At 40.0% G+C, this 27,888-nt stretch overlaps 1 protein-coding gene and 1 long non-coding RNA gene across 3 annotated transcripts in view; both read right to left on the bottom strand.

Annotated features, from left to right (window-relative positions):
• The window catches only part of HIF1A (hypoxia inducible factor 1 subunit alpha), a 54,862-nt gene extending 50,861 nt beyond the window's left edge, over positions 1–4,001 (bottom strand). The window contains exon 1 of one of the 2 annotated variants that reach the window (XM_007427209.4): positions 3,570–4,001. In XM_007427209.4, the coding sequence (XP_007427271.1) occupies positions 3,570–3,613 (44 nt within the window). In that variant the 5' untranslated portion in view covers positions 3,614–4,001. Of the gene's footprint in view, positions 1–95; positions 143–3,569 lie in introns of those variants that run through there. The other variant, XM_088149736.1, reaches the window with a different exon arrangement.
• A 5,725-nt stretch (positions 4,002–9,726) lies between these two features.
• On the bottom strand, positions 9,727–17,662 carry LOC148214683 (uncharacterized). The gene is made up of 4 exons (XR_015797701.1): positions 16,918–17,662; positions 16,267–16,405; positions 14,056–14,168; positions 9,727–12,389 (listed from the first exon to the last, which is right to left on the bottom strand). It is a non-coding gene; the product is annotated as an uncharacterized LOC148214683 (long non-coding RNA).
• Between the last annotated feature and the right edge of the window lie 10,226 nt (positions 17,663–27,888).

The following is a 27,888-nucleotide window of genomic DNA, read 5'->3' as shown; positions in this document are numbered from 1 at the left end:
TGAATCACTCCATCACATGTTGTTTCTTTGTAATTTAGAACTGAAATTCTAAATAGGGTGAAATAGGGATGAAGAGGAAAAACCTGTCATATTACCTATTAATTGCACAGCTCTCACAAAATTCCATCTTGTCCTTTAGAAGACTTCCTTAGGATATAAGGTGAGGAAAAGAGATGATAAATAAAGAAAATATTTACAATGTAAAAATTTAAGAATCCAGATTTATTCAAGTTCTGAAAGAAAGATAAACAAAATAAACATAGGCAAAGCAGGAATCTTTGCAAGCAGCTTCCCTCAAACTCTGAAAAATGTAATATCAAATATACTGAATTATATTTGAAATCATGAGTGGTTAGAAAAATCAAATGTAATTTAATGTGTAATAAAATCCACTTGTTTCCTACACAAGTCCTATAAATGTATGAAGCAATCCAGTCCTCTTTGAAGAAGTTTTAATTACTTTCTAACTTCGGGGTGGGGACAGGATTTATGGGACCTGTTTGCTAGCTCTACGTAGTTAGTTACAAACTGCTAAGCATTCACGCTAAGACCCAAGAAAAGGATTAACATATAAATTGATCTAAAGAAATAACTTGTATTGTCTACACTGTTCCTTTCTGAAACTTAGTGGATAAATACCTTTTTCATACAACTTAAATGTTTCTCAAGATCAGGGCTGCCCTACCATTACACAGAATGAGACAGATCCTAGAGGTGGGGATATCCAAACTATATATATCACATCACCTGTCTTGTACCTCCCCCAGCCCCCATACCATAAAAGACACTGTTCTGTCACAGCTATTCAACTGCCAACCTGGTCAATTTCTGAATATTAAGTGGGGATGGGGGTAGTTGTATATTTCACAACTGGCAGCAAAAAGCCTCGGATTAGTCCTACCCAAGTTCACCTGGCTACTCGCAGTGCAAATTATTCTTTATGGTGAGACAGTAAAGCCATTTTTATATCTGACCATATCAAGGGGGCCCATGATATTAAAATGCTCTATTTTAGCACAGTATAGTGTTCAATGTATTATTTACATATCCTTTAAAAGCTATTTCAATCATTATGTCATGAAAGTTCATATTCTATGCACAATTACAGTCAATACTTTAAGACAATATATGATGCATATTCTTACTAAGTACAATCCACCCTCTATATTCATAAATAGTGCACACCCAGAAACATTAGTAGGAATACAGACTTACTTTATATTAATAGCATGATTCAGTACAAAACCAGGATTCTCACAGCTCACTAATATATAACCCTGCAGTGAGCATTTTGTTCACATCCAATAATGCCAAATAAAAAGCAGATCATAATTTAAACTTGTTTAATGAACAAAGTAAAAATGGCGTGATTAATTGAGACAATGATTAATAAATTTAACCCTATATAAAAGGTTTGGAGTGAGTCCAAATACAAAACAGACCATCCAAGAACCTGCAACCTCCAAAAATATATGAATGGAAACCTTACCACAAACCAAAAAATTACTGCTAATAATTCACTGAAGTGTAACAATCAGATTTTGGCAAGAGTAGCTTGGAGGGAACTCAAATATAAATTACCTCAGGAAGATTCAGGTAGGGGAAGTACCATTTGGGGCCTTAGAATAACTTCTGCTAGCCTTGCTGGAAAAATATAGTTACAATGAATGCCTTTTCAGTGTCATTTCACTGAAGAATACAGGGTAATCAGTCCCAGCATTGAAAGGACCTGATGCAAAAGGCAGCAACTACAGCACAAGCAATTACAGCAAGCAGAAGCAATGTAACACCATAGCATTACTATGGCTGTAAAATCAAATCTGAATATGCAGCGGAAAATGTTAGTCTGAGGTCATACTAAATGAAATTGTTGTTTCCACCTTTTTCTTTAACATTTACAATAAATAAGATTACAACACAGTAACAACCATTTTTAAAAGTTTAAAAACTTTTTGTGAGCCTTATTTTCAATAGGAAAAAAAAGGACACTGGTGTCAGAATCTCCCACTACCTCTCATCACTGAGATCTATACAATGCAATTCAAATTGCATAAAGTAGCATAGCTACTTTCCACACATATTACTCATGTATATTTGTATTTAACCTCTATACTATGTATGTATGTATGTATGTATATATACACATACATAAACACGCACTTTCCACTGAAGTTCATTGCCTTTAATGTACAATGGTGCTTGCATGTTACTTTTACAATCTTATAAAAATGACTTTTAATGTACAAAACTGCAATTCTATCTGTTTTACTAGAGAGATTCCTACTAAAAAATCTCCAAATCTTAAAAGTATCACCCTCCCAATTAAAAGACAAAAACATATTTCCATCTCTCTTATTAATAGTTCTTTTACCCATTTTTTTACTTGATTTCTCTTATTGTTTGACTACAAAGAACTTGAAAATGTACACAGGCAAAGTGCTGTTCTTTGCAAATCAGAACCAGGCCAAGATAGACCCATCCTTTTCATATCCATTTACAAACAGTCAAGACACATTAACATAACTCCTGTGGATGAATGCCTAAAAAACAGAGACAATCATCATATTAAAGCCATCACACTTCTTGACTTTTTTGAAATGCCAGATCTTTTTTGTTATGTCTCAATCTAGATAGTAGCAAAAAATTTAAAAACTCAAATGTTGAGACTCCATGCTGGTACATTTGCAATTATCTTGCAAAAAAGTTGCATATTTAACAAGCCAAGAACATCTTCTACTATCAAATCTTGGGCACTGATTTTTTTTCTCTCTCTCTCAGGTTCTCACATTCACACACCCCCCCCCCAGCACAAAATGGCGACGTGGACAATTGGGGGAGGAGAAGAAATAAAAGAGTGAAAACATCCTAAGAAAAAGAAGGATGGGGGAAGAGGGAGGGCACAAGAGGACATAAGAAAAAAAGACAAAAAGGCAAAAGTAGATGGACAGAAAGATCTTCACAGGAAGAAAAGAAAATAGGAAGAAAAATGGTAGCTGAGAAGCATAAAAGGGGGTGTTGCTACGAACAAAAGATGGACATGAAAAATATGTCTGAAGGGAGATTTTCCAAGTACACTCTGCCTGTCTTGAACCATCAGGTAAACCAAGTGCGTTAAAAATTTTAAAAATGAGACCCAAAATTTCGAAGAACAGGATCAGGTTAAAACTGGGGAGAGGGCGAGAATTTACATAATTTGGCAACTTCCAGACACACGTCAGACTACAATACCCATAATCCATAGTTTCGCTCAGCGAGGAGGATGGGGACTGTCTGCGATCACACGGTTGGAAAAGGCTGGGATGAATAATCGCTCCTAGACTGACGTGAGTTTGCCAGTGAAGACTGAGAGATTATAAAGATGGGGGAAAGGAAAGGTTCTTCCTCCGCGTCTCCTCCTCGCATACAGACGCTCCCTCCTTCCTGAAACTCCACATACCCAATTACATTGTTTAAAAAATGGGGGAAAGCCTCTGTTCTCCTTCAGGACCCTAACAACCGCAGGTAGCCCAATCCGGGAAAGGCTTCCAGGCCGCGACCGGGCAGCGAAGGGCAAAGGATCATCTTCTTACCTTTTCTTCTCGCAGGAGCCACCCGTCGTCGCGCAAGGCTCCATGGCGACAGCTGAGGCCAGCTTGGCTGGCCGAAACAGGCTCTCACAGGACGGCGGGCTTCAGCGGCCTGCAAACGCGAAGGAAGGAAGAAGCCAACGAGCGCGGGAGGCGGGGAAATACTCTCCAAGCGGGCCAGAGGCGCTTCGCGAGTGGCGGCCGGCCGGCTGTGAAGTGGAGCTGGCTGAAGGGGGCGGCAGAGGGGAAAAGAGGAGGCCCGGCAGGCGGAGCCGAAACGGCCGGCCTCCGCCTCGCCTTCTCGTCACGAGCGCGGCCTGCCCCAATGAGAACCCTCCTGGCAGTCCGGTCCCCCTCACAGCCCCTCTTGGCTGAGCCCACGGCGGGAAGGCGTGGCGCGTCTTCCCACTTCACGTGACGGGCGGTACGCGGGAGTGGAGGGGAGCCGGCCTCCCTCGGCGTGGCTTTCGCGTTTGCTTGCTTTCCTGATAGGAAGGGTGGCGTTTGGAAGTCTCGGCCCTCAGTTCTTCTGCTCCTGCCCGAAGAGCGAACTGTATTTTGAGCATGCACAGCAGGCATATTTCACCCCCGCCGACTAGCCCACCCACAAGCCTACGCTTATCTTGGGTAATGCGTGGATGCTGCTGCACCATCTGAATTGTTTTTATTCCACCCTTAAAATGCAGTCTAGCTTGCATATAGTAAACAAGCAATGTAACCGCAGGGTTAAGGCAATTTTTTTTTTAATGGGTAACTATGAAACGAAATTGATATAAAATTGAAACATGTTTCTAAGAGGCTGTGTTTGCCCAAGAAATTTTACTGACTTACTCAACCCAATAAATTGACCATAATTTAATCACGAAGGCTGGGCTTATATGACAAACGAGCCTATTTATTTTTGGATGTTTTATGTGCTTTAGATATATTTATAGTTTTAATGTTTTTTGTAAGTCGCCCAGAGTCCCCTATTGTGGGGGAGATGGGTGGGGGAGAAAAGGAAGGAAGGAAGGAAGGAAGAGAGAGAGAGAGAGAAAGAGAGATTTATTGCATGCTGCTTTGGCTGTGAAGTGACGATGGATTATAGGATATGAGTAAAACAATGTAAAAAATATTGCAAGGCTTCGTGGCGACGGCAGGGGCTAGCTGTCTTAATCTTAACAAAAGGACAAAGTCAATAGTAAACTACATGGTGCACATTGGGGAAGGGTAACTAAACAAACATATTCCCAACCAACCATCATCAGAGAACTGATTGCTCCACACTACCCCAGGGTCTGCTGAAATGTTCCCCAGCGGTACAAGCTTTCATCACACTTTCCATGGAAAATAGGCCCACTTGTTCTACACTAAAAAATGAGCAAGAGGTTACACTGCAGTACTTTCCTTCCAATAAATATGCTGAGGTTTGTAGCCCATGTGCACTTATTTGGGGCAAGTTTCACCAAACATAGTAGATCATAACTTCAAGTATGGAGAAACATAAATAAATATGGCCATATTTTTTCTCTCTCAGGTTCTCACATTCACACACACACCCCAGCACAAAATGGCGACATGGACAGAAAAGGTGTAATTAGCTAAATTCCCCAAACAATACATAATACAATGAATATATCCAACATGTCCATCTGTCCATATGTGTGTCTTTATGTGTCACAAGTGGGATTGTTACCATTACTTGCTACCTGATCCTTTTAACTTTGTATGCTAGACACTGAACAATCATTATCTGCAAATAACGCAATAGACTTTTCCCAGCCTATTGGTCCGAACAATACGTAATGGCAGGGTTGGATCACTCTCTAGCCAAGAACAATTTAGCGTAGCATGTAATTATAAACTACTAGGTTCCATTTAGAAATGTCCTCTATATTAAAAAGCAAATATTACCTTGCACATTAAGTGTCATACTGATATGCTTGGAGCATTATGCCCAAAATCTCTTCTATAGCATAAGAAAAAATGACTACCACTTTCCAAAAAGTCATTTTCACACCAACATATGGATTCAAGAAATTCCTGATCACTTGGTATGGTACTCCTGTGCAAGGATATTGATATGACACATCATATAAGTTATTGTTTATTTAACTGTTTTTAGAAGGCACAACAGAGTAGGATCACATAATATATATTAATGAAAAGGCAGTCAAACTGCACAGCTGACTTGATGTGTTGTGGGAAACCAGCCTACAATTCAATGAGCTACTGGCTTTGTTGAGCTTCACTATTACCCTATTTGAATGGAAAATCTTCAGCTTAGTGATTAAAGATTCCTTTTATATCAGCACATCATAGATGAAGATGGGCCAGCTTATCTACCACAAATTACTAGAGACTTGGTTGAAATGCTAAAGAAACGTGTTTCTCTAGAAACTATCTTTAAAAAAATATCAGCACTTGGATGCTTCCTTTGCAATAGCAACAAACTCTTTATTGGTTCAGAAAAATCTTGCCCAGCAATGAAAAAAGTCAACTACTGACTCATATATTCTGACACCACAACCTTCTTTTCCTTTTGTCTCTCCAGGTATGTTAGACTATAATTCCCATCACTGCCAGATAGCATGTGGAGGATTTCTGAGAAAGGCTGGCTAAGAGCACCAGATATGGGGTAATATCAAAGGAAATTTGATGATATTTTCTCAAACAGGTAGAGAAAAGATGCCTCAATCATACTGCAAGCAGTGTCTGGGAGGTCATTTTTGCTACTGTGAATTCAGCTGCTCAGAAGTAACCAAAATCTAATCCTTAGGTATTCATGTGTAAATAATCTTACTTGCCATATTATTGGAAGCCTAACGGAAACCCCGCCTCCTGCGCTTTCCAGCTGGGCTCTGCTCTAGGAAGGAGGCAATGGCAAACCACTTCCAAAACACCTTGCCTTGGAAACTGCAGGGATTCGTCCAGGCAGTCACCACAGAATCAGTCACGATTGAGTGCGGGGGGGGGGGGGAGTGGGACATAAAAGGAGACATAGAGATACACACTATAAGCAGGTCTAGAACTACCTCTCCTCCTGAATTTCACAGCCTGAATTTACAGTTTCCATGAAAGACAAATGCTTATACTGTATTCTGTTTTCAGTTAAGATTTTAATCTTCTGTAATTTACTATAACACAGAATGTCCTTCCTGTATGTTAGAATAATTATTTACATCTTTTTTTGTTACCCAAGACAAGCCCTCTTAAAACTGGAGGCATACTTTACACTTATACTCAAAATGTGTTACAATATACAATTAGTTGGTTCCTATAAAACAATAGGTAATATCTTGCAATTGTAGGATAGCCTGTAGTAATATTGTCTGTGTTGAATCACCAGTAGTGACGTTTCAGAGATTCTTTCAGAGCTGTTAGCTGTAATGTTGATTGTAGACGGAACCTTAGTATGCCCTCACTCCCTTTCTTGAGATAATATCAATGTCCATGTATTTCATGGGCAGGAGAGACAAACATAGATACATCCAAACTTAGTGGTTTCATTTTGAAGGCAGGCTTCAGCCTAGCACAAATTTTGAGAATTCACTGTTGTCCAGGTCAGAACAATCTACAAGACCCTTAGGAATTCAACTTAGCAGAACCAGTCAATCTGATGCTTCACAAATTCACCACAGTGGTCTACCAAATGATCTTCCAGCCCATCCTTTTTCCTAAAGGGGTCCAGAGACTCTAATGTGGTAAATGTAGAAAAGAATTGGTGTGTCACTGTTCTAACTGCCACAATGTGCACTTGAACCTGTGTTTGTATTTTTCTTTGGTTGTATTCACTCTCGGATGTACATAGCACCACTCCAATTATCTCTTTTGCCACTTATCTCCTCCTGATACCAAGCAGCCCTCTTGGACTAGTGGACAGGGAGAGGCTACTTAGGAACAATCTTACTAAGCACTGTGACAGTCTCTTATTTTAGAAGCCAACCAGGTGTCCAGTAGAACTGACCACCAGTGGAGAAATCCCCAAGCTTTAAACCACGCGGATCAGACTGCAAAACCAACCAAAATGATCCATCTTTCCTATGAAGAACAGTGGCATTGGTTACTTGCATGGAAATCAAAGAGTAATCTGACCATGAGAAGTGATTGAATGTGATGGCCCCCTACCTCAGAGCACAGTTCAATTGTTCTGTGTGTGTGTGTGTGTGTGTGTGTGTGTTTTAAACCCTACATGGATCTGGTCCATGATAACCTGGGATAAGCTGATGGTTGTTACAGCAGTCATGAAATCAGGAGGTGCTTTTGACCCCTCCCCAAAGTAAGGCAAATCAAAGTTCCAAGGACAAGAAGATGGGAAATCCATCTCCAACATGACAGTGAGGTTCAGCGGCTTGAATAGAGGTGAAACTATGCAGTATGGAGGGCTATTCAATAGCAACATTCCCAGTTTGTTTCTTGTGTTCAGCCTCACAAACAGAACCTTATGTCTAGTCGCTGGCAACCTACAGTCTCCCAAATGACTCCCACCATGGTGACGCATCTGATGCAACACCTGGAACTCTGATGATCACATTTCAGAAAGGGGAACATCCTCCTTCTCAGCTGTCAAGGTCTCAGTAATATGGCCAGGTCTACCATTTCATCCATGGTAAATCATGGATGAATCTGCATTTATTACAAGCAAACCCGGTTAGAGCCCATTGGTTAGAGCCCAAGACACCCCATGATCTGGTTCTTGGCTCACAAGCAAAGGCAATAGAACCAGAAGCAAAGATTGGCCTCAGATTTGTAATCTCTCTTTCATTAGAGTGGCCTGGCCAATGCTTCCCATCTACTCCTGCCCATGTCTACAATCTTTTCCTCTCTACCTCCTTTGACTTTGCTGTCTCCAATCCCCCATGGCACATCTATACTATACTATACCATATTATCCAGCCCCCAGAGCCTGTACTAACACCATACCACCCACTCTCTCTGTAGCCACTCTCTAACCACATTTTCAAACCCTCACCCCTCCAACAAATTCTCTCACCCAACCTCCTTCTGCCTCCAGATTCTGCCCTCACCCAGCTCCAGACTCTGAATATGTTGTACAAACAAAATAACTGTTAATGAGTTAAATGATTTGTACCATATTTACATAAAACAATGAAGAGTTGTAACTCATACTCATTTTCATTTTCCCTGTCCCTCATTCACACACATACACGCACACGCACACAGATACACCAATTTATCTAATTGCAATAATAGTTTCAATTTGCACATATTATCTTACTGAAAATAAGCTCTATAAACTTAGTGGCTATGATCTTTATATGGTTGATAGCAATGTGCAGCCAGACTATAGCATGGCTCAATTTATCTATTATTATATTCCAAGAGTTGAGATTCAAACTGGGAACATCCTAGTGCAGTGTTTCTCATCTTGGCAACTTTAAGATATGTGGATTTCAACTCCCAGAATTGAAGGCTGGCTGGAGAATTCTGGGAGTTGGTCCGCATATCTTAAAGTTGCCAAGGTTGAGAAACACTGTTCTTGTGTGTGTGTGTGTGTGTGTGTGTGTGTGTGTGTGTGTGTGTATATATATATATATATATATATATATATATAACCTATATATATTATATTATGTGATATAATGAGTGATTATGTGATAATCTATTTGATCATATTGCTGAGATGCCAGCCAGGCAAAAATATTGTTATTTTCACCAACTTTTAAAAGTTGGATTAACACATTGTGCTAAGACATAATATAATTTGATTTTAGCCTGACATCATGTATGAACCCAAATCATTGTGACTTCTAAGTCACACTTGTTTATAGCTTAGTATTTTTGTATCTTATTCAGTAAAACGTGACTAAAGAAACCATGACTAAGTGTTAGGAGTACCAAATCTGTGCTGCAAAAATCTGGAAACAATTAGATGGCAGCAAAGAGATTCAGAGTTAGAGTTTTCTGTATTTCTTTGCTGCTATCTTATGGCCATCTGGATTTTTACAGCCAGATCTGGCAGCCACACTTACTGTAATGCATGAATTCCATCTCTAAGTTATGTTGCAATGGAGCCTTATTTATTTATTTATTTATTTATTTATTTATTTATTTAATGTATATGGCTGCCCAACTCACACTCAGTGACTCTGGGTGGCTTATAGAGTAAAATACCCAATACAAAAAACCCATCAACTTCTACCCCCCACAGCAGCCAAAAACACAATCAAAGCAACCACTTGATCGGGTCCTTTTCAGTTTGAGGTCCCCAGGCCCGCTGGCAAAACCATGTCTTCAGGGCCTTCAGGAACAACATTAGGATGGGGGCCAATCTTGACTCAGAGGGAATAACATTCCATAGGGAGGGGGAGACCATGGAAAAGGTCCTTCTTTGTGGTTCCATCAGATGTACTTCCCTAAACGATAGGACCTGCAACATACTCAATCTCCCTGCTCTGGTGGGCTGGGTAGATGTAACTGGGGAAAGGTGGTCCTGCAGATAACCAGGCCCCAAGCTATGTAGGGCTTTAAAGGTGATAACCATTGAATTGGACCCAGAAGCAAATCAGCAACCAATGCAGTTCCCCCAAAAGAGGTAACACATGCGCAAAACTGGACTTGCGCAGAACTATGCATGCCGCTGCATTTTGAAATAACTGAAGCTTCTGAATACTCTTGAAGGGCAGCCTCATATAGAGCAGTTTACAATAGTCCAAGCGGGAGGTGACTAGGGTGTGGGTGACTGCAAGAAGGGCACATTGGTCCAGGAATGGGCATAACTTACATACAGCTCACAGTTGTGCAAAGGCCCTCCTGACCACAACTGCCACCTGCTCCTTGAGCAGGAGTCATGAGTCCAGGAGAACCCCCAGATGTGCACCGGGTCTGTCTGGGCAGTGTGACCCCATCCACAACCAAAGATGGTAATTCTCCCAGAACCAAGGAGCCCCAAATCCAAAGCCACTCCATCTTGCCAGGGTTCAGTTTCAACCTGTTGCTCCCCATTCAGGCACCAAAAGAGGGCAGTTACTTTTATTTTATTTTATTTTATTTATTTTAAAAGTTTATTTTACTTTTTGCCATTTAATATTATTACTCTCTGAGTACCTGTATTTTAGTTGTCTTTTTTTGTTTAAATGTTTAGTTCATAATTTTAAATTGTTTTGTAAGCCACTCTGGGAAAATTTTTATTTTTGAAGGATAAATATTTAGTAACAAATAAATAAACTTTGCAAAGTAAGTTCCTATTAGATCAGATATAAGACTGCAGCCTCAATCACCAGCTGACTTGCAGTCCTGTACAAAGTATATCTATCCTTCAAGCAAGGTTGTTTTTAGACTTTTAAATAAATCAAGGGCAGCATTTTAAGGGTGTTGCAAGAGGAAGGGATTATCCATCTAAATAGCCACAGACTATTTATATGGAAGATAACTGTGGCTTCTGATTCAAAGATTAATTATTGGACTATTCAGCTTTTCCTTTGAATCAATGTCATATGACAAAATCACAGTCCATGTCTTTATTACTTTGGGAAACTTATATGTACCCTAATCATATCAGTTTTGTTCAGGTCACTGAAACTCCAAGAAAACAAGATTATAATAAACTTTAGTCCAGCAGCACCATCAGTGATATTAAGCCAGAATAACAATATCACTAGAAATGGTAGTCTGTTTAAACTATTTCTGAGATAGGGACATCAAAACTTATATGTTATGTGATGTAGAAACTATTTGCATGAATTAATGATACTCTTTCTCAATTGAAGGAAATGTACAGTGTCCTACATTTTTAAAAACATGGGAATAACAATATATTTCAAATGGTGTGTTTATTGAGTTGGAATCACTGTTTATTAAAAAATTACCCTGGCCACCAGGAAGCAGGCACCGCATTATTACTTTCATCATTTTTGAGATTCATCAAACATGGGTAAGCAGATGTTATTCTATGGGGTTCAGACCCTTTACCAGAAATTGAACTCACAGACCTTCACACTTAAGATGACTATATGCAGTGCAGTAGCTAACGAAATCTTGGTCTCAGAACTTGCAGAAGCTCTCAGAATGATATATACAATCCACTTTCCCTTAAACTCTCAGAGCAGGGATACAGATATTATATTAGGTCATGTTCCCATGTACAGGTTTTACATGACTACCACCATGGGGTGGGGGGGGGATTTCTCTATTTTTATACAATGTATACATTGTATAGTGTTTTCAGTTTCATTGACCACCAGAGGCAGGCACCACATGACTGGTTTCATCCTTTTGGGGATTCATTAGACATGGGTAGGCAGATGTTATTCTATGTGGGTTCAAACTCTCTACCAGGAGCTGAACTTATGGATATAGAAGAAGTCATGTAAGGCCCTGTACATGGGGGCATGACATGATGTAACATCTGTATTTTTCTACTCCGAGAGCTTAATGGAAGGTGGACTTTATATCATTCTTGAGAGCTTGTTCATTAAAAAGCATTCTTGACAAGAGCAAAACATTGTGACTTGGTAATGGGTGGTGATGAGCAACAGACCTTCTTAACTCCTATTTTACATCTGTCTTCTCTCAGAAGGTAAATGGAGACCTAACTAGTCATCATAAAGCCATTGGGGGGGAAAAGGGAACTGCAGTTTAGGACAAATAAGGAGAAGGTAAGAGATAATTAGAGAGCCAGTTTGGTAAAGTAATGAACGGAACAGGTCTAGAAGCCAGGAGAGTAGATTCTAATGAGTTCTAGAACTCTGTGAGTTCTAGGCATACCTTAGGTATAAAAGCCAGCTCAGTGACTTTGGGCAAGTTGCTCCCTCCCAGCTCTAGTAAGAAGGCCATGGCAAACAACTTCTGAAAATGTTTCCAAGTCAACTACAGGAATCAAGACTGATTTGAACACAAAAAAGAGGGAGAAAATGAGAATTTCATTTATTTAAATGAATTCAAGTCTCCAGGTCTAGATAGATTATATTCCAAGTTACTAAAGGAACTAGCAGAGATTATCACAAAATCATTCTGAGTAATCTTGGAGAACTCTTAAACAATTGGCAAGGACCCACAAGAGAAAAAATGTTGCCATCTTCAAAATTGGGAAGCTAGAAGCCCTGGGAAACTAAGACCTGTCAGCTTCTTCACATCAATATGGGACCAAGCCTCCAAACAGATTTTCAAGTAACACGTTTGTGAGCACTTGGAAATGCATGCTACCATTAAGAGGAGCCAGCACTGGTTGCTGCAAACAGATCATGCTAGACTAACCTTATCTTCTTCTTTGACAGAGTTACTAGTTTAGTGTACCTGGACCTTACCAAAGCCTTCAACAGAATGCTTCCTGATATATTTTTTTAATAACATGATAAAATATGGCCTAGTTGATAATGATATTGCTTTTAGATGGATTCACAGTTGGCTGAATGATTGTACTCAAAGAGTGCTGGTTATAGAGAATCTTGTAGGGAATTATCAAATGGAGTGCCAGTCCTGGGCCCTGTGCTGTTCAACATTTTATCAATGACTTAGATAAGGGAATTAAGGGATACCTATGAATTTTGCAGATGACACAAAACTGGGAGTGACAGCTAGTTCTTTAGATGAAGGTGAGATTAAATAAAATTTAGATAGGCTTGAGTAGTGGATCAAAAACAGGATCTAATTTAACAAGGAGAAATGTAAAAGTCTGCATCTGGGTAAGAAAAATAAAAGACACAAGTCTAGGATGGCAAGACCTGGCTTGAGAACAGGACATGTGAAAGGGATCTGTGTGTCCTTATCAACCACAAGCTAAACATGAGCTAGCAATGTGATTAAGTTGCTAAAATGGCAAATGCTATCTTAGGGTACATTAGCAAGAGCAGAGTCCAGATCATAGGAAGTAATTATTGCAATCTACCCTGCCCTTGTTGGACCCCATCTGAACTATTATCTCCAGTTCTGGACATTACAATTCAAAAAGGACAATGACAGATTGGATCTAGTGCAAAGGTCATTAAGATGGTGAGAAGTCTAAAAACCAAGTCCTATGAGAAACAGTTCAAGGATCTGGGAATGCTTAGCCTACAGAGAAGGCAACTGAGGGGAGGTATGATAGGATCTGAAGGAATGCCACACAGAAGAGAGAGTGGGCTTATTCTATATTGTCCCTGAGGGCAGGATCAGAACCAGTGGGTTAGAACTATAAGGAAGCTGTTCAGGCTAGACATCAGGAGGAATATCCTGATTGTATAAGATGTCAGCCAGTGAAGCCACATGAAATGATACCACATGAAATGGTGAGTTGTTCTTCACTAGAAGTCTTCAAACAGAGGCTGAGTAGCCATTTCATAGATATTGGATCCTGTACTGAGCAGGAGGTTGGATTAGATGACCCCTAATCTCCCTTCCAATTCTATGATTCTGTGAGACCATAGAATAAATTTCAGTTGATTGGGTTCAAGCATCACATTAAGCCATAAACTACAGTGTTCATCCATAATGATGGATTTATAAAATTCACAGAACAAAAACCAAAAAAATCATATCATAGCTTATCATAATAGTTAAACCAGAAACAAACCTTATTTCTCCCAATCCTATGTGGAGTTGCTTGCTTGAATTCAAAACTTTCTGCATGGAAGACGTGAGTTTTACCACTGATTAAAAGCTAATCCTTAATGTTCTGTTGTTTATCTGTAAATAAAGATAAATTATATAAAGATAAATTAGAAGGCATGCATCCCAAAATGCAATTCTGACCTTGAAATTTGTTACCACTCTGGGAAAAAAGAGTGTGTGATAACTTAACTTACACAGAACAGCATTCCAAAAAGATGATTTGGATAATACTCTGTCCACTGCAGAAAGTGCATATGAACAAAAAAGTATATTTGATTTTACTGCTTAACTCTTTATTTAGATAGACAGAACTCCAAAGCAACTCAAATCCACATACAGTGGGGCAAAAACGTATTTAGTCAGCCACCAATTGTGCAAGTTCTCCCACTTAAAAAGATGAGAGAGGCCTGTAATTTTCATCATAGGTATACCTCAACTATGAGAGTCAAAATGGGGGAAAAAATCCAGAAAACCACATTGTCTGATTTTTAAAGAATTTATTTGCAAATCATGGTGGAAAATAAGTATTTAATCAATATCAAAAGTTCATCTCAATACTTTGTTATATATCCTTTGTTAGCAATGATAACGTTTTCTGTAAGTCTTCACAAGGTTTTCACACACTGTTGCTGGTATTTTGGCCCATTCCTCCATGCAGATCTCCTCTAGAGCAGTGATGTTTTGGGGCTGTCGCTGGGCAACACGGACTTTCAACTCCCTCCAAAGGTTTTCCATGGGGTTGAGATCTGGAGACTGACTAGGCCACTCCAGGACCTTGAAATGCTTCTTATGAAGCCACTCCTTCGTTGCCCGGGGGGCGTGTTTGGGATCATTGTCATGCTGAAAGACCCAGCCACGTTTCATCTTCAATGCCCTTGCTGATGGAAGGAGGTGTTCACTCAAAATCTCACGATACATGGCCCCATTCATTCTTTCCTTTACACGGATCAGTCGTCCTGGTCCTTTTGCAGAAAAACAGCCCCAAAGCATGATGTTTCCACCCCCATGCTTCACAGTAGGTATGGTGTTCTTTGGATGCAACTCAGCATCCTCTCTCCTCCAAACACAACGAGTTGAGACCAAAACGTTCTACTTTGGTTTCATCTGACCATATGACATTCTCCCAATCCTCTTCTGGATCATCCAAATGCTCTCTAGCAAACTTCAGACAGGCCCGGACATGTACTGGCTTAAGCAGGGGGACACATCTGGCACTGCAGGATTTGAGTCCCTGGCGGCGTAGTGTGTTACTGATGGTAGCCTTTGTTACTTTGGTCCTAGCTCTCTGCAGGTCATTCACTAGGTCCCCCTGTGTGGTTCTGGGATTTTTGCTCACCATTCTTGTGATCATTTTGACCCCACAGGGTGAGATCTTGCGTGGAGCCCCAGATCAAGGGAGATTATCAGTGGTCTTGTATGTCTTCCATTTTCTAATTATTGCTCCCACAGTTGATTTCTTCACACCAAGCTTCTCGCCTATTGCAGATTCAGTCTTCCCAGCCTGGTGCAGGTCTACAATTTTGTTTCTGGTGTCCTTCAACAGCTCTTTGGTCTTGGCCATAGTGGAGTTTAGAGTGTGACTGTTTGAGGTTGTGGACAGGTGTCTTTTATACTGATAACAAGGTCAAACAGGTGCCATTACTACAGGTAACGAGTGGAGGACAGAGGAGCCTCTTAAAGAAGTAGTTACAGGTCTGTGAGAGCCAGACATCTTGCTTGTTTGTAGGTGACCAAATACTTATTTTCCACCATGATTTGCAAATAAATTCTTTAAAAATCAGACAATGTGATTTTCTGGATTTTTTTTCTCATTTTGTCTCTCATAGTTGAGGTATACCTATGATGAAAATTACAGGCCTCTCTCATCTTTTTAAGTGGGAGAACTTGCACAATTGGTGGCTGACTAAATACTTTTTTGCCCCACTGTACTAAAAGGCTGGTCAAAACCTAAGTTTTATTTGTTTATGGCATTTTTATCACCTTTGCTAAGGAGTTCAACGTACTATCTATGGTTCATTCTCCATTTTATTCTTACATTAGCCTAATAACGTAGCTTAGAGATAATAGTGATTTATAATAAATGTATTTGCACAATTTGCAAACCGTTATTTATTGAATTATCTCAGTTTCCTGGTTTTGTATCACATAAACTACCAATGCTGGGTACACTCACACAAGTGAAACAAACTAGTTCATTAGATCTTAACCAAGCATGTTCTGTAACATGGCAGCAACATGGCAGCAATTCTTGATCAGGTGGCAGTGGCAGTGTGCTTGGTGGAGGCTGATCTTCCAGCCTGCAAGTGGGGTGGCTATATTAAACAAACAAACAAACAAACATAGTTTTACCAACATATTCAGTATCAGGTGAAGATTAGAGAGATCCAAGTTCAAATTCCCATTCAGCCATGAAGCTTATAAGATTATACTGGGGTCACATGTAACCCTATGACACAATTCACTTTTGCCATGATCCATTTTTATCTTAGCATGCTTTGGGAACACAGCCATTGTAGTTACCCAAGCAGCTCTGGTTAAAATAAGCAATGGCTAAGAATCATGTATGAACAAAATTACTGGAAAGCAGGAATTACGGATCCAAAAGATGAAATGAGAAGAAATTAGGGTTGCTAACTTTATTTTGAAACAAACAGTGATGACATTTAAGAGGCATATATTTAAATGTTGGTTTTAGCCATATTTTACTAGAAACCTCACTGGACATAATGGGACTTGCTTCTGAAAAAGCAGGCGTAGGATTGCAGTCTTATGGACCATCTACTTTCATAAACAAGGGTCGACCTTTATCAAATACAGTACTTACCCCCCTTTATGCTCTTTGCCCTTAATAGCTTGATCTGCAGCTATCAACAGATTATAATGAGGTCACTTCTGTCCATGCTGTACTAACCTTCATTTGATGATTTTCCAGATTCATCTGCTTTAAAGGCAAGTTATTTCCTGTTAGTGCCAGGTGTTTTGTTTCTTGGTTTAACTGTGTTTTGCTTTAAACAGCTAATCTGACTATTCCATTCTAGCATGAAAAGGTAATGGATGAACATGGAAACTACCAAAAAGGAAAGAAGTGTGGGGGAGGTTAAAAAAGAGGTTACTTCTTTCTCTTAGGGCACCATAAAACATACTGTTTTCCTTCAGATACAGTAGCTGCCTGGTAGAAACAACACGATGGTGAAAGAGAGTCAAGGAATTACCTTTCAGATGTGATGGGTATTAGAAATGTGTTCTCTGTCAAATGGAGTAGGATTGGCCCCACCACTATGCAGGATAAGCTGGGAATGGGAAGAATTGTTGCAGTATCAGAGGAGATGTGCCATGGAGTATCCACAGGCAGTTTGTGCTACTCTATAACCCATGAAACATGGTGGAAGATTTAATTGCTAGAATTTAGTTGGTTTCTCTACATGGATTGTCTTTGGCCAGCCGTGAAGCAAAGATTTTTGTTTGACTTCCCCCAGTACAGATAGTCCTCAACTTATGACCACAATTGGGACTGGAACTTCCATTGCTAAGCAATGTGGTTGTTAAGTGAGCCACGCCCAATTTTACAACCTTTTTGCTGCAGTTGTTAAGCGAATCACACAGTCATTAAGCGAATCTGGATTCCTCCATTGACTTTGCTTGTTGCAAGCCCTCTGGGAAGGTTGCAGATGATGACCCCGGGGTGCCGCAACCATCATAAATACATGCTGGTTGCCAAGTGCCCAAATTTTGATCATGTGACTGTGGGGATGCTGCAACAGTCATAAATGCGAGGACCGGTCATAAGTCACTTTTTTCAGTGCTGTTGTAACTTCAAACAGTCATTAAATGAATGGCCATAAGTCGAGGACTACCTATACATTTGCTTCTCCTTCTAAGCATGTCTGAAACCAGAAGTCTACCCTTGTGTACTCCTTGTATTGCTCCATGATCATGTCATGAGCTCTTTTGAATAAGAGTTGAGCAATGAAAATAAAAGCACAGGGAATCTTCACTTCATTTCTCTGGATCATTTCTGAAAGTTCGCTATATATTCTGTCCTACTGCCTAACTGAAAAAACAACTCCAAAACATATACTGCTTATTTGGCCCTCCCTTTTATAAGCAGATATCATAACATGTTAATAGCAGACCATGAGTCATTTACTTTTCCTACCTTCTGCTGATATACAAAGTTCGTTCTCTTAAATTTGCACTTCATGAGCAAAACTTCCTGACTCTAGATACTGTTTGAGCAAGATAATGACTCATTTGGAGAGGGCAAACAGTCAGGAGACTTCAACCAGGAAACATGACAGGGAAAAAGTGAGGGTGACATTGCTTACTCTTTTACCTGTCCAGCTGCCAATGCAAATCCTGCTTAGAAGTTTAGAAGTTCAAAAATCAAAGAGCACTTCCACACAGCCACTCGTATTCCTGATAAACCCTCAGAATAATTTTTGTCCTCCCTCTAAAGTGTCCTAGTTACTGTCCTTACAATGCTTCACCCTTGCCATGAACTGATCAGCAGTCCTTCCAGCTGAGCAACAGGAGTCAGCAAAAAAGGTCTTTCATCGAGTGCTCCACTCCCTGCCCATTTATGTGCTTACCTCGCTACAGGTATTTCGCAATAAGGGGACAAGAAAAGATAACTTCATTTAAAAACCTTGTGAAAAGGTAGCAAGATGCCATAGGAGTCAGACTTCAGAGGGGGAGGGGGGAGAGCACTAAGAAGCCAGAAGGAAGGATGTGGCAAGAGTTCTCACATATGAGAAACTGCCCACCTCACAGTTCCATAGTTAGCACTGCATATCTCTCTTTGCAATCTCTCCCCCTGTACCACAGCAGAGCTAAAAGTTTAGCAGCAGAAGGAGCACCTAAGTCATGAAAAGACCAGGGTAGGGTTTGGGCTATATGGTACACATGATTTCCCAGCTACTGCTTCTGTTGACCAAGTTCAACCATAGGTAGCTGAATTCATATTGCAGTGGCTGCATAGGTGTCCGTTACCAACTGTAGTGAGGAGAAAATGACAAAATGTGATGTCTTGATGTACACTTCTTCACTTGTTCCCCCTTGCAGGGGGCAAGGGGGCAAGTGATAAAATGGGTGTCCCAACATCATAACCCAAAGTCTGCACCTTCTGTACTTGCATGCAATGTCATGACACGAGTACCACAGGATAGATCTTGCATTGTGACATTCATCATTTTATTTTTTAGTCATTTATTTATCAGTAGCATTTGAATGCCACCTATTTGAGCAACTCTGGTTTGACATCATTGTGGTTAGGAATGGATGCCGATGTCTGTGAGAGGGCCTCGCTTTGTTTGTGAGATTGCCAATGGAATGGAAGCTAATAGAGGTAGTCTGAGAGCAGAGGAATGATACTATTAATAACTATTAAAATAACATGCAGCCCCAAAATATGTTCCCCCCTCCTTTAAAATTAAAACAAACTCCTATGCATGCTTACCTGGAAAAATATCTGATATATTTCCTGGCTTACTCCCAGAAATAGCCTTAATTATCTTTTTAAAAAGGAAATAATAGGTGATAATGAAAGGGGGATTCTTCTCTCTCTCTCTCTTGCTGAAAAGGAGCATGCAAAAAGAGGAAGATCAAAAGAAAGCAAAAGATCTGCCTTTGGCAAAAGAAGCTAACTTTTTCCGGCTGCACAAATTCCCCAGACTGAGGAAACAACAGGCTGTAAGCAGCCTGAATGATGCAATCTACTCACATGATGCTGGAGACATACTACCTCATGCAGATAAAGTCACACAAGCCAGTTAACAGATACACACACAGCATACAACCCACTATGGGCTGCCTGACCTTTGCCTTAGTGCAGTTACTTTTTAAGAGGAGTGCCTGGTGTACACTGGCAAGGTGGCAGAGAGTCCTATGTTCAATGGCAAGCTTGCTCACGTGACCCATGAACATTTCTGGGAAGCCACAACAGACTGAGTAGTCTCCATAAAATGGTTCAGTTTGTCTGCTTTTCATTTCTGTGCTCAAGTAAAGCAGAAGACAGGGGTCCTACGCTATCAGATCGAGGGGTCCATCCAGTTTAGTATCCTGTTCCCAGCTGGCTGCTGCAACTGATACAGCTGTAGAAATATTACTTTTAAAGTCCTAGAAACCCCATTTAGAAGCTATTATGGCTACTAATCACTTACGCATTTGCTTATGTACATGTATATGTGCATGTGCATGTACATATACAAACTGTCCTTTTAAAACAGTTTGTAATTAGCTTTTAATTTGGTGTGCTGTGCAATACCAGTTACTGGGTTGACTAAAACATAGCTAAGTTCACCCTGGGTAAATGTGTCATCTGAACACAGCCATTAGAAACAATCCTGGCAGGCAAGTGCCACCTCATAAAAGAGTGCCTTAAGCTAATTAGAAGGAGAAACTTTCACTCAGAGTAGCTTTTTCTTCAGGTCTCAGAACATATTCCTCTGTCTTAGGCTGTGCTCACCCTACACATTACCTCATTTTTAATTAGGGCAACCATATCTGGACTGCAAAAATCCAGATAACAGATGGAGGCAAAGATGGTAGTATATCTTTCTTTGCTTCCACTGAGTGCCCATCCAATGCTCGCAGCCCTCGGTTAACGTAACTGTCCCTTACTAAGTTAACCCAAATGCCTGGGTTCATACAACGCACCAAACCATAACCATGGAACTAAGTTTGCCCATCATGTTAGATTAGAATGGGGCTAGCTTGTGATTCAGCATGTTATTATGCCAGGACAGCTTTAAAGTGGACTGAAGCAGTGAGTGTGAATAACAATGAGATCGAAATAGGGCAACTGAGAAACATGATGGAGAAGATCCATGTAATCTGTAGGAGTACAAATAAAAGTAAGCAAAAACACAACAAATACCCAAAAAGCTCCCCCCCTCCCCCTTAAGTTCACTGAAAACTCAACATACACAGTAGCTATACAGCATTCACATCAAGTGGAAGAAAAAGCCAGAAAAGGGGAATATCTGGAAAGAAGCACTATGGGTGGATTTGTTTTAAATGGTAATATTTGTTGTAAATACAGGCATCCATGGAAGGATGGGGGAGGGAAAGTGTCAAAAAAGTCAATATCACATCTGTGACCATGCAACTGAAACTCCATCCTGTTCTTACGTGTATCACAATGCGCATAAATATAGGGCAGGGCTTCAACTGTGTGGTCACAACTGTCTTCTTGATATTTTGACTCCACCCTGCAGACACCCTTCTTTTGTAAATGTAAGGACCTTTTGTTAAAACTCATTGTCATTTACAAGTTGAATGTAATTATGCAGTCCGAAATAAGCAGAATTACATTTAACACTGTTCTTAATCATTATAGTATTTTGGTATGTAACACAGAACACACAGACACATCACAAAGCACACTTCTATTTCAAAAATGTTCTCAGTAGTAGTTCACAGGTTTTGCAGGTTTTGTAATGTCTTAAAGGCCTGCCTGTTTGATCGAGAGAAGAAAACAAGCAAAATAGAATTGTCATGTCTGGGCTCCTTCCAAGCAGCAGAAGCCCAATCAGATGGGAACTGAGAAAGGGACCGAGGAAACCTAGGGCTACCACTGTTGGGCTGCAAACACCTGAAAAATCACTAGATATTTATTTATTTATTTATTTATATTTAAAATTTGGATACTGCCCATCTCACGAGGAAGTATATGCTGCCCATCTCACTATACAAGTGACTCTAGGTGGCCTAGATGGGAGAAAAGAGGGATTTCTGAATCTCTTTGCACCATCACATGGTTATGCAGCCCAGATACAGTACATAAGAAATATGAATATAAGCAGTGCCTTGCTGGATCAGCCACTTGGCCCATCTAGTCCAGCAGTCTGTCCTCACAATGGCCAACCAACTGCACAAGGAAGTCTGCTAGTCTCCCACAGATGGTCTTCAGAAGCAGTCATATTGCCATCAAGGCTAATAGCCATTGATCCCTATGACTTCCATAAGTAGACCTCAGACAAAAAGCAAGCCCATTTTGGATAATTCTAGCTTTCTCCAGAATAACTTGCCCCTGGAGTTAAGGTTGTCCTCCTTCTTGTTACAGTTTAGAATGGGAACATAGATTTTCTAGTTACCTAGGCTTATAGCAGTTTTTAAAGAGATTTCTTAGTCTACTTTTAATTATTGTTATTATATCTGGGTGCTTGCAAGCAAGCTGTCAAGAATCACAAATGGGAGTCTGTTGCATCCATATCAATCTTCCCTTTGCTCCTGTCTCCAGCTGTAGCTTACTCAGGATGAAAACCCAAACTTCAAACTTTAACAATAGGCAGTAAAATAAGGTCACTGTTGTATGTCAGCAAACAAAGCTCAGTACCCCAGAATAACAAAACGAAAGCCTTGATCAGAAAACTGAACTATATAATTGTAAAGCAGACAACAACCAACAGAAATAAACTTTGACATCATATGTTGCTCAAGATGGCAATAAAATAAGCAGAGTCTGTGGTATGCCTATGTTGGAGGATGCAAAACCTTCTAAAAGCTTTGTAAACACCTAGATCTATATTCTATACTCTATTTGCTGATTGTGGGACTTAGTCAAAACAACATAATTTATAAACAAGAGAGGCATCCAAGAATCCCCAAGGTTTGTGTTAGTACTATTCATAGACACAATTAAATAGCTAAGGGATAAGCCTTAAAACATGCACTCAGGAGGCACAGCAAACTTGGAGGGAGGGGAAGAGGAGAATGGAATGGAGTATCCTGGAAAATGTTGTGGTTAGCTAGGTGGAATCCTATATAGGAGCCATTCATTCATTCATTCATTCATTCATTCATTCATTCATTCATTCATTCATTCATTCATTCAAAACATTTGTATAGCCGACTTACAACCAAGAATAAAACAACAATGTTTTGTTCTGAGTCCCACTTCTGACAAATTCATTCTGAAATTATATAGGATGTAAACCTGAGTTACAGATAGCCTGACGAACATACAGAGAAAAGTGATGAAATTGGTAGGACAGAGGCAAACCTTTTTGTTTTTAGCACTGTTCGGGATGAATGAGGGAAGCAGGAAACCTCACTGTGATGTGATGATATCACCAGAAGAGTCAAGGCTGGAGTTTCCTGCCTTTTTTGTGATGGGTGAGTGGGTGGAAGAGTATTTGTTGGAGACTTAACAATCTACTTCCTTTCATTGCCTGCCAAAAACCAGCTGGAAATCATACCAGTGTAATTCAACAGTTTGCCCCTGAATTTCAGTGGCAGAACCCTGGGTGGCTTCAGCATCCACCCCTCTGTTAAGGATTAAAAAAAAAATATATCCATAGGTTGCTGCTTTAACAAAAGAAATTGAAATGAGCACTTTCAGTGATCAGTCAGGCAGAACATTACCAGTATAATGCATTTTACATCACACGATGGGCTCTCGCAAACAGACCGTTGATCCATCAAAGGAGTAAGAAGATACCCCAACCATCTCTGATTACCAGAATGCGCTTGCCTTCCCAGATTTCTCATGCTTTAGTTACACAGATTTCTCCAAAGTAGTAGAAATACCTTTAACCACTTCTTCTTACCAGCAGCCTCAAAAAAATACTGATTCTCTTCCATATGCTAGGCAGACTCAACACTGGACAAAACAAATCCTGCCTAGCTTAAGGCTAACTGTATTGTAAATAAATCAGTTCATGGGTGGGCAAGCTGGGCTGAGTGGCTGTGTTTGCACAACACATTTACTGAAAGTTATTTAATTAACTGTCAGTTCTCTGGATTCCAGTGACATACTGAGCGACCTAATCACATGGCTTGGCTCACACAATAGGCCAAACTAAAATATGATTGGTTGATTTGTGGCTTCATCTTGTTGTTTATTAACTTGATTCTTATCCTACTTTTCTACTCAAAAGTCAATGACCTTTTTTTCCACCCAGCCAGCATCTTCTTCCTCCAGTCCAGGCAAACAGATGCAATCTTTTGCTTGCTCGGCCCAGCCATTAGGCAAGCATTTTCACAAATATGGAAAAGACTGCGCAATAAAATGCTGACAACTAATACATGGAAAGGTCAAACACTAGATTCCTAGTTCTACATATTCCTGGCCAAGCTGTATCAGGAGTTGGCATGTTACCAACACTTGTAATGTATTATGTGTGCAAATTCGACTTCCATCTTTACCTATAATATAATCAGCATAATGGTTAACCCAGGCTGGGAAAAACTCAGATACACAAAGAGATGTTTGTTCAGGACTTTCAGCTGCTACTTTCAGGTATAAAATTTAGAGCTATGCAATTAGCCTTCTGCAGGTGTCTCCCCACATTAGCTTATGATTTATATTTTTTCTTTTGGGTCACTATTATTTTCAACCTGATTGCAAAATTATTAGTTTAAGCCAACCAGTTTCCCTTTACTCTGGCTGGGAAATATAGCCTCCAGATTGTGCAGGATACATGTAATACATAAATTGATGGGACCACTTTGCAAAGGCTCTTAGTATACCAGGGATCTTTACTTTGACTCACGGGCACTAAATTGAAATCTTGCCTTACCAAAGAACTCACTGGATATGTATAGGCATTGCTTAACCTCAGCCCCACATCTCTTGTATCAAGATAATAACCCTTACCCGATTGTTCCAAAGTTAATGAGATGCTGGCTGTATTTACAGAATACATTGAACCACAAACTTTACGTACAAAGTCTGACATCTTTAATGCCATGTGTCCTTCCTGTTGGGAAGTGAAGATTAACCAGGATCAGGAAGAGAAGTGAACAGGATGGTTCCTAAATTGCAAAGTGAGCTGAGGAAGCCAAGCATCCACACAAAATTTGGCTTCCCAAAGTTGGGAGAGATGGCGAGATCCATCCTCTCCTGCTTTACCCACTTTCCCCAGACACAGCACTTTTTCAGAACTTCTTAGTTCTGCATGCCTGCTGAACATGTGCTCAGCTTGTTTGGCAGGGAGGGAGAAAATGGAGATCGTGGAGAGTTCCCAGGGACCAGAGGAGAAGGATGTATTCCCAAAGCAGCCTATCTGCACTGCCAATAAAATGGTTGACAAAGCAAGTCAGATTCAGTGAGTGTTTGTTCTATAGTTAGAGGCAACCGGGAAGGGCTGATCGTGAGAAAGAGAGAAAAGCCTCTCTGTTATATATGCCATGTGTTCCTTTGTATACGTCAATCATCCTTCTCACTATCCTACATTCTAACCCTTCCTCATAAAAAAGCTCCATCATCCTTCTGTCATTTTGGTTGCCCCCTTTTTGCATTTTTCTAGTTCTGAAATATCTTTGTTAAGATTGGGGATATCAGGACTGTCCTCAATACTTTATGTGTACTCTCACCATAGATTTCTATAAGGACTTTAGTATATATCCACAGTTCTATTTTCAGTTCCCTTCCTAATGTTACCAAGCATGGAGTTTGCTTTTTAAAAAAAATAGTAGCTGCATACTGAGTAGACATTTCCGCTGAGCTTTCCACTGTGATTCCAAGATCCGTTTCCGGATCTGTCACTGCCAGTTCAGTATAGATGTATAGGTGAAGTCTGAATTTTTTATATCACCATCCATTATTTTACACTTGTTTATACTGAAAGTTTACCACAGGATGTGATGCTGGCCACCAGCTTGGCTGGCTTAAAAAATGTGGTGGACCAATTCATGGAAGTCATGGGGATCAATGGCTATTAGCTTTGATGGCCATGTGATTGCCTCTGAAGGCCATCTACTGGGAGACTAGTGGGCTTCCTTGTGCAGTTGGTTGGCCACTGTGAGAACAGACTGCTGGACAAGATTAGTCCAGGTCCAATCCAGCAGGGCACTGCTTATGTTTTTATGTAACTGTGTTTGCAATTTTGAAGTCCCTTCACCCAATCTAGATAAATCCTTTGGGGGCTCTTTACAGTCCTATTTTAATGCTATCACCTTGAACAGATTGTTGTAATCAGCAAATATTGCCATATAATTGTTCAGTCTGAGTGCCAGTTCATTCATATAAAGTTAAAGGGCACTGGTGCCAACACTGATTCATGAGGGATCTTCTGTGTACATCTCACCAGCATGAGAATTCTCCATTCATTGCTTCTCTTTGTTTCCTTGTTTACAACCAGTTCTCAGTCCATTAGGGCACCTGTTCTTTTATCCCAAGGCACCTGAATTTGTGCAGGAGTCATTGGTCAGGAACTTTGTCAAAGGCTTTTTGAAAGTCAACGTTTACAATATCTATTGGATCATCCTTGCTTACGTGCTTGTTGACCCTCTCAAAAAAGTCTACAAGGTTAGTGAGAGAAGACTTGCCTTTGAGGAAGCCATGGTGGTTCCTTTATGGCAAGGCTTATTCTTTAGTGTGTTTGCTTATTATTTGCTTAATGGTTTTGTTCAGCCAATTTTTCTGGTGCAGAGGATGTTAAGCTAATGGCCCAATAATATCCTTTATTGCTCCTCAATTCCTTTTTAAAAATTATCATCACATTGGCTATTTTCCAGGCCTCAAGAACAGATGGCAATGTTAAAGTTGCATATTTTGTGAAAAAAGTATTAGCAATTTCATATTCAACTTTTTAAAGAATTCTTGGGTGGGATACTATTTGGATCTGGGGAGTTACTTATTTTTAGTTTACCAGTTTCACATGACATCATTTCGTGTTGCCTCTATTTGTCTCAGCTCACCTGAGTTTTCTCCTGAAAAGCCAACTCAGGATGGGCATCTACCTACAGCTTCAAAGGCAAAGACCAAAGCAAAGAATTGATTTCATTTCATTGAAATGTCCCTATCCTTCTCTAGCACTCCTTTGTCACTCTTGACATCCCATGGTACAATGACCGCTCTAGCTGATCTCCTGTTGCAAACATTTGAAGGGTTTTTTGTTGTTGTTATTGTTCTTATTTGTCTTGATGTTCTTTGCTATGTGCTTCTCAAAGTCCTTGTTTTGCGTCTTTTATTGACTGCTTGCTTACCTTTTGCCAGAATTATGTTTTCGTTTTCCTCATCTGAGCGAGACTTCAATTTTTTGAAAGAAGTTACTTTTACTGCATCCCTGTTGCTTGTTAAAATTCTGGTTTCCTTTTGAACCTTGCAGTCTTTCCTGATCTGAGATATGCATTTCTAGTTGAAATTCCTTGTGGTTTTAAATAATTTCTAAACACTTTGGACAAAACAGACCCTTGTGGCATTTCCTTTCAATTTTCCTTTCCCCAGTCTCCTTATCTTTTGGAAATGTGCTTTTCTGAAGTCAATAAATAATAAAATGTTGGCTTTTCTTGGCAAGGGTCCACTTACATGCATATTGAAGATAATAGCATTATGATCGCTCTTCCTTATCAATTCAGTAATTTTGGGGTGTCTGAACTCAGCCAATTGAGGCAATTAAAGATCTTGGTTAAACAAACAGTAACTCAGCATGATATTTGAACCCAGTCAGTATTTTCAGCAGCCTTTCAAAATACTGTAGCTCAGGTCATGTAAGGCGATTGGCACCATCTCAAAATGTATTGGTGTGGCTTGTGTGGGTGTGGGAAAACTGGTCCTGTTGAACTTCCCTTTTAAATATAATTATTAAAAGCACAGGACTTATCTCCAAGTTTGCATTTAATTGCTTTAATCCAGGGATCGTACTATAGTGCCTGACTTGGTTTGTTTGTTTGTTTGTTTGATTTGTTTAAAAATGGGAAGCTGACCTGCTATGAAGCACCAGTCACTAATATAAGCTTTATCTATAAATTTGTTTCTGGTCTCCACATAGGCCTTAGAGGGTCTTTTTAAACAATAAAAATAATAGGTGACTACAACGTGGTACTTTGCTTGGAAGTTGCCCACATTCCC

The sequence above is a fragment of the Python bivittatus genome, unplaced genomic scaffold (genome assembly GCF_059951505.1).
Source record: "Python bivittatus isolate LINGU-HERP-01145 unplaced genomic scaffold, Pbiv_v1 ctg000580_np1212, whole genome shotgun sequence".
In the NCBI taxonomy this organism is placed as follows: Eukaryota; Metazoa; Chordata; class Lepidosauria; order Squamata; family Pythonidae; genus Python; species Python bivittatus.
This window is presented reverse-complemented; position numbering and strand designations above follow the sequence as displayed.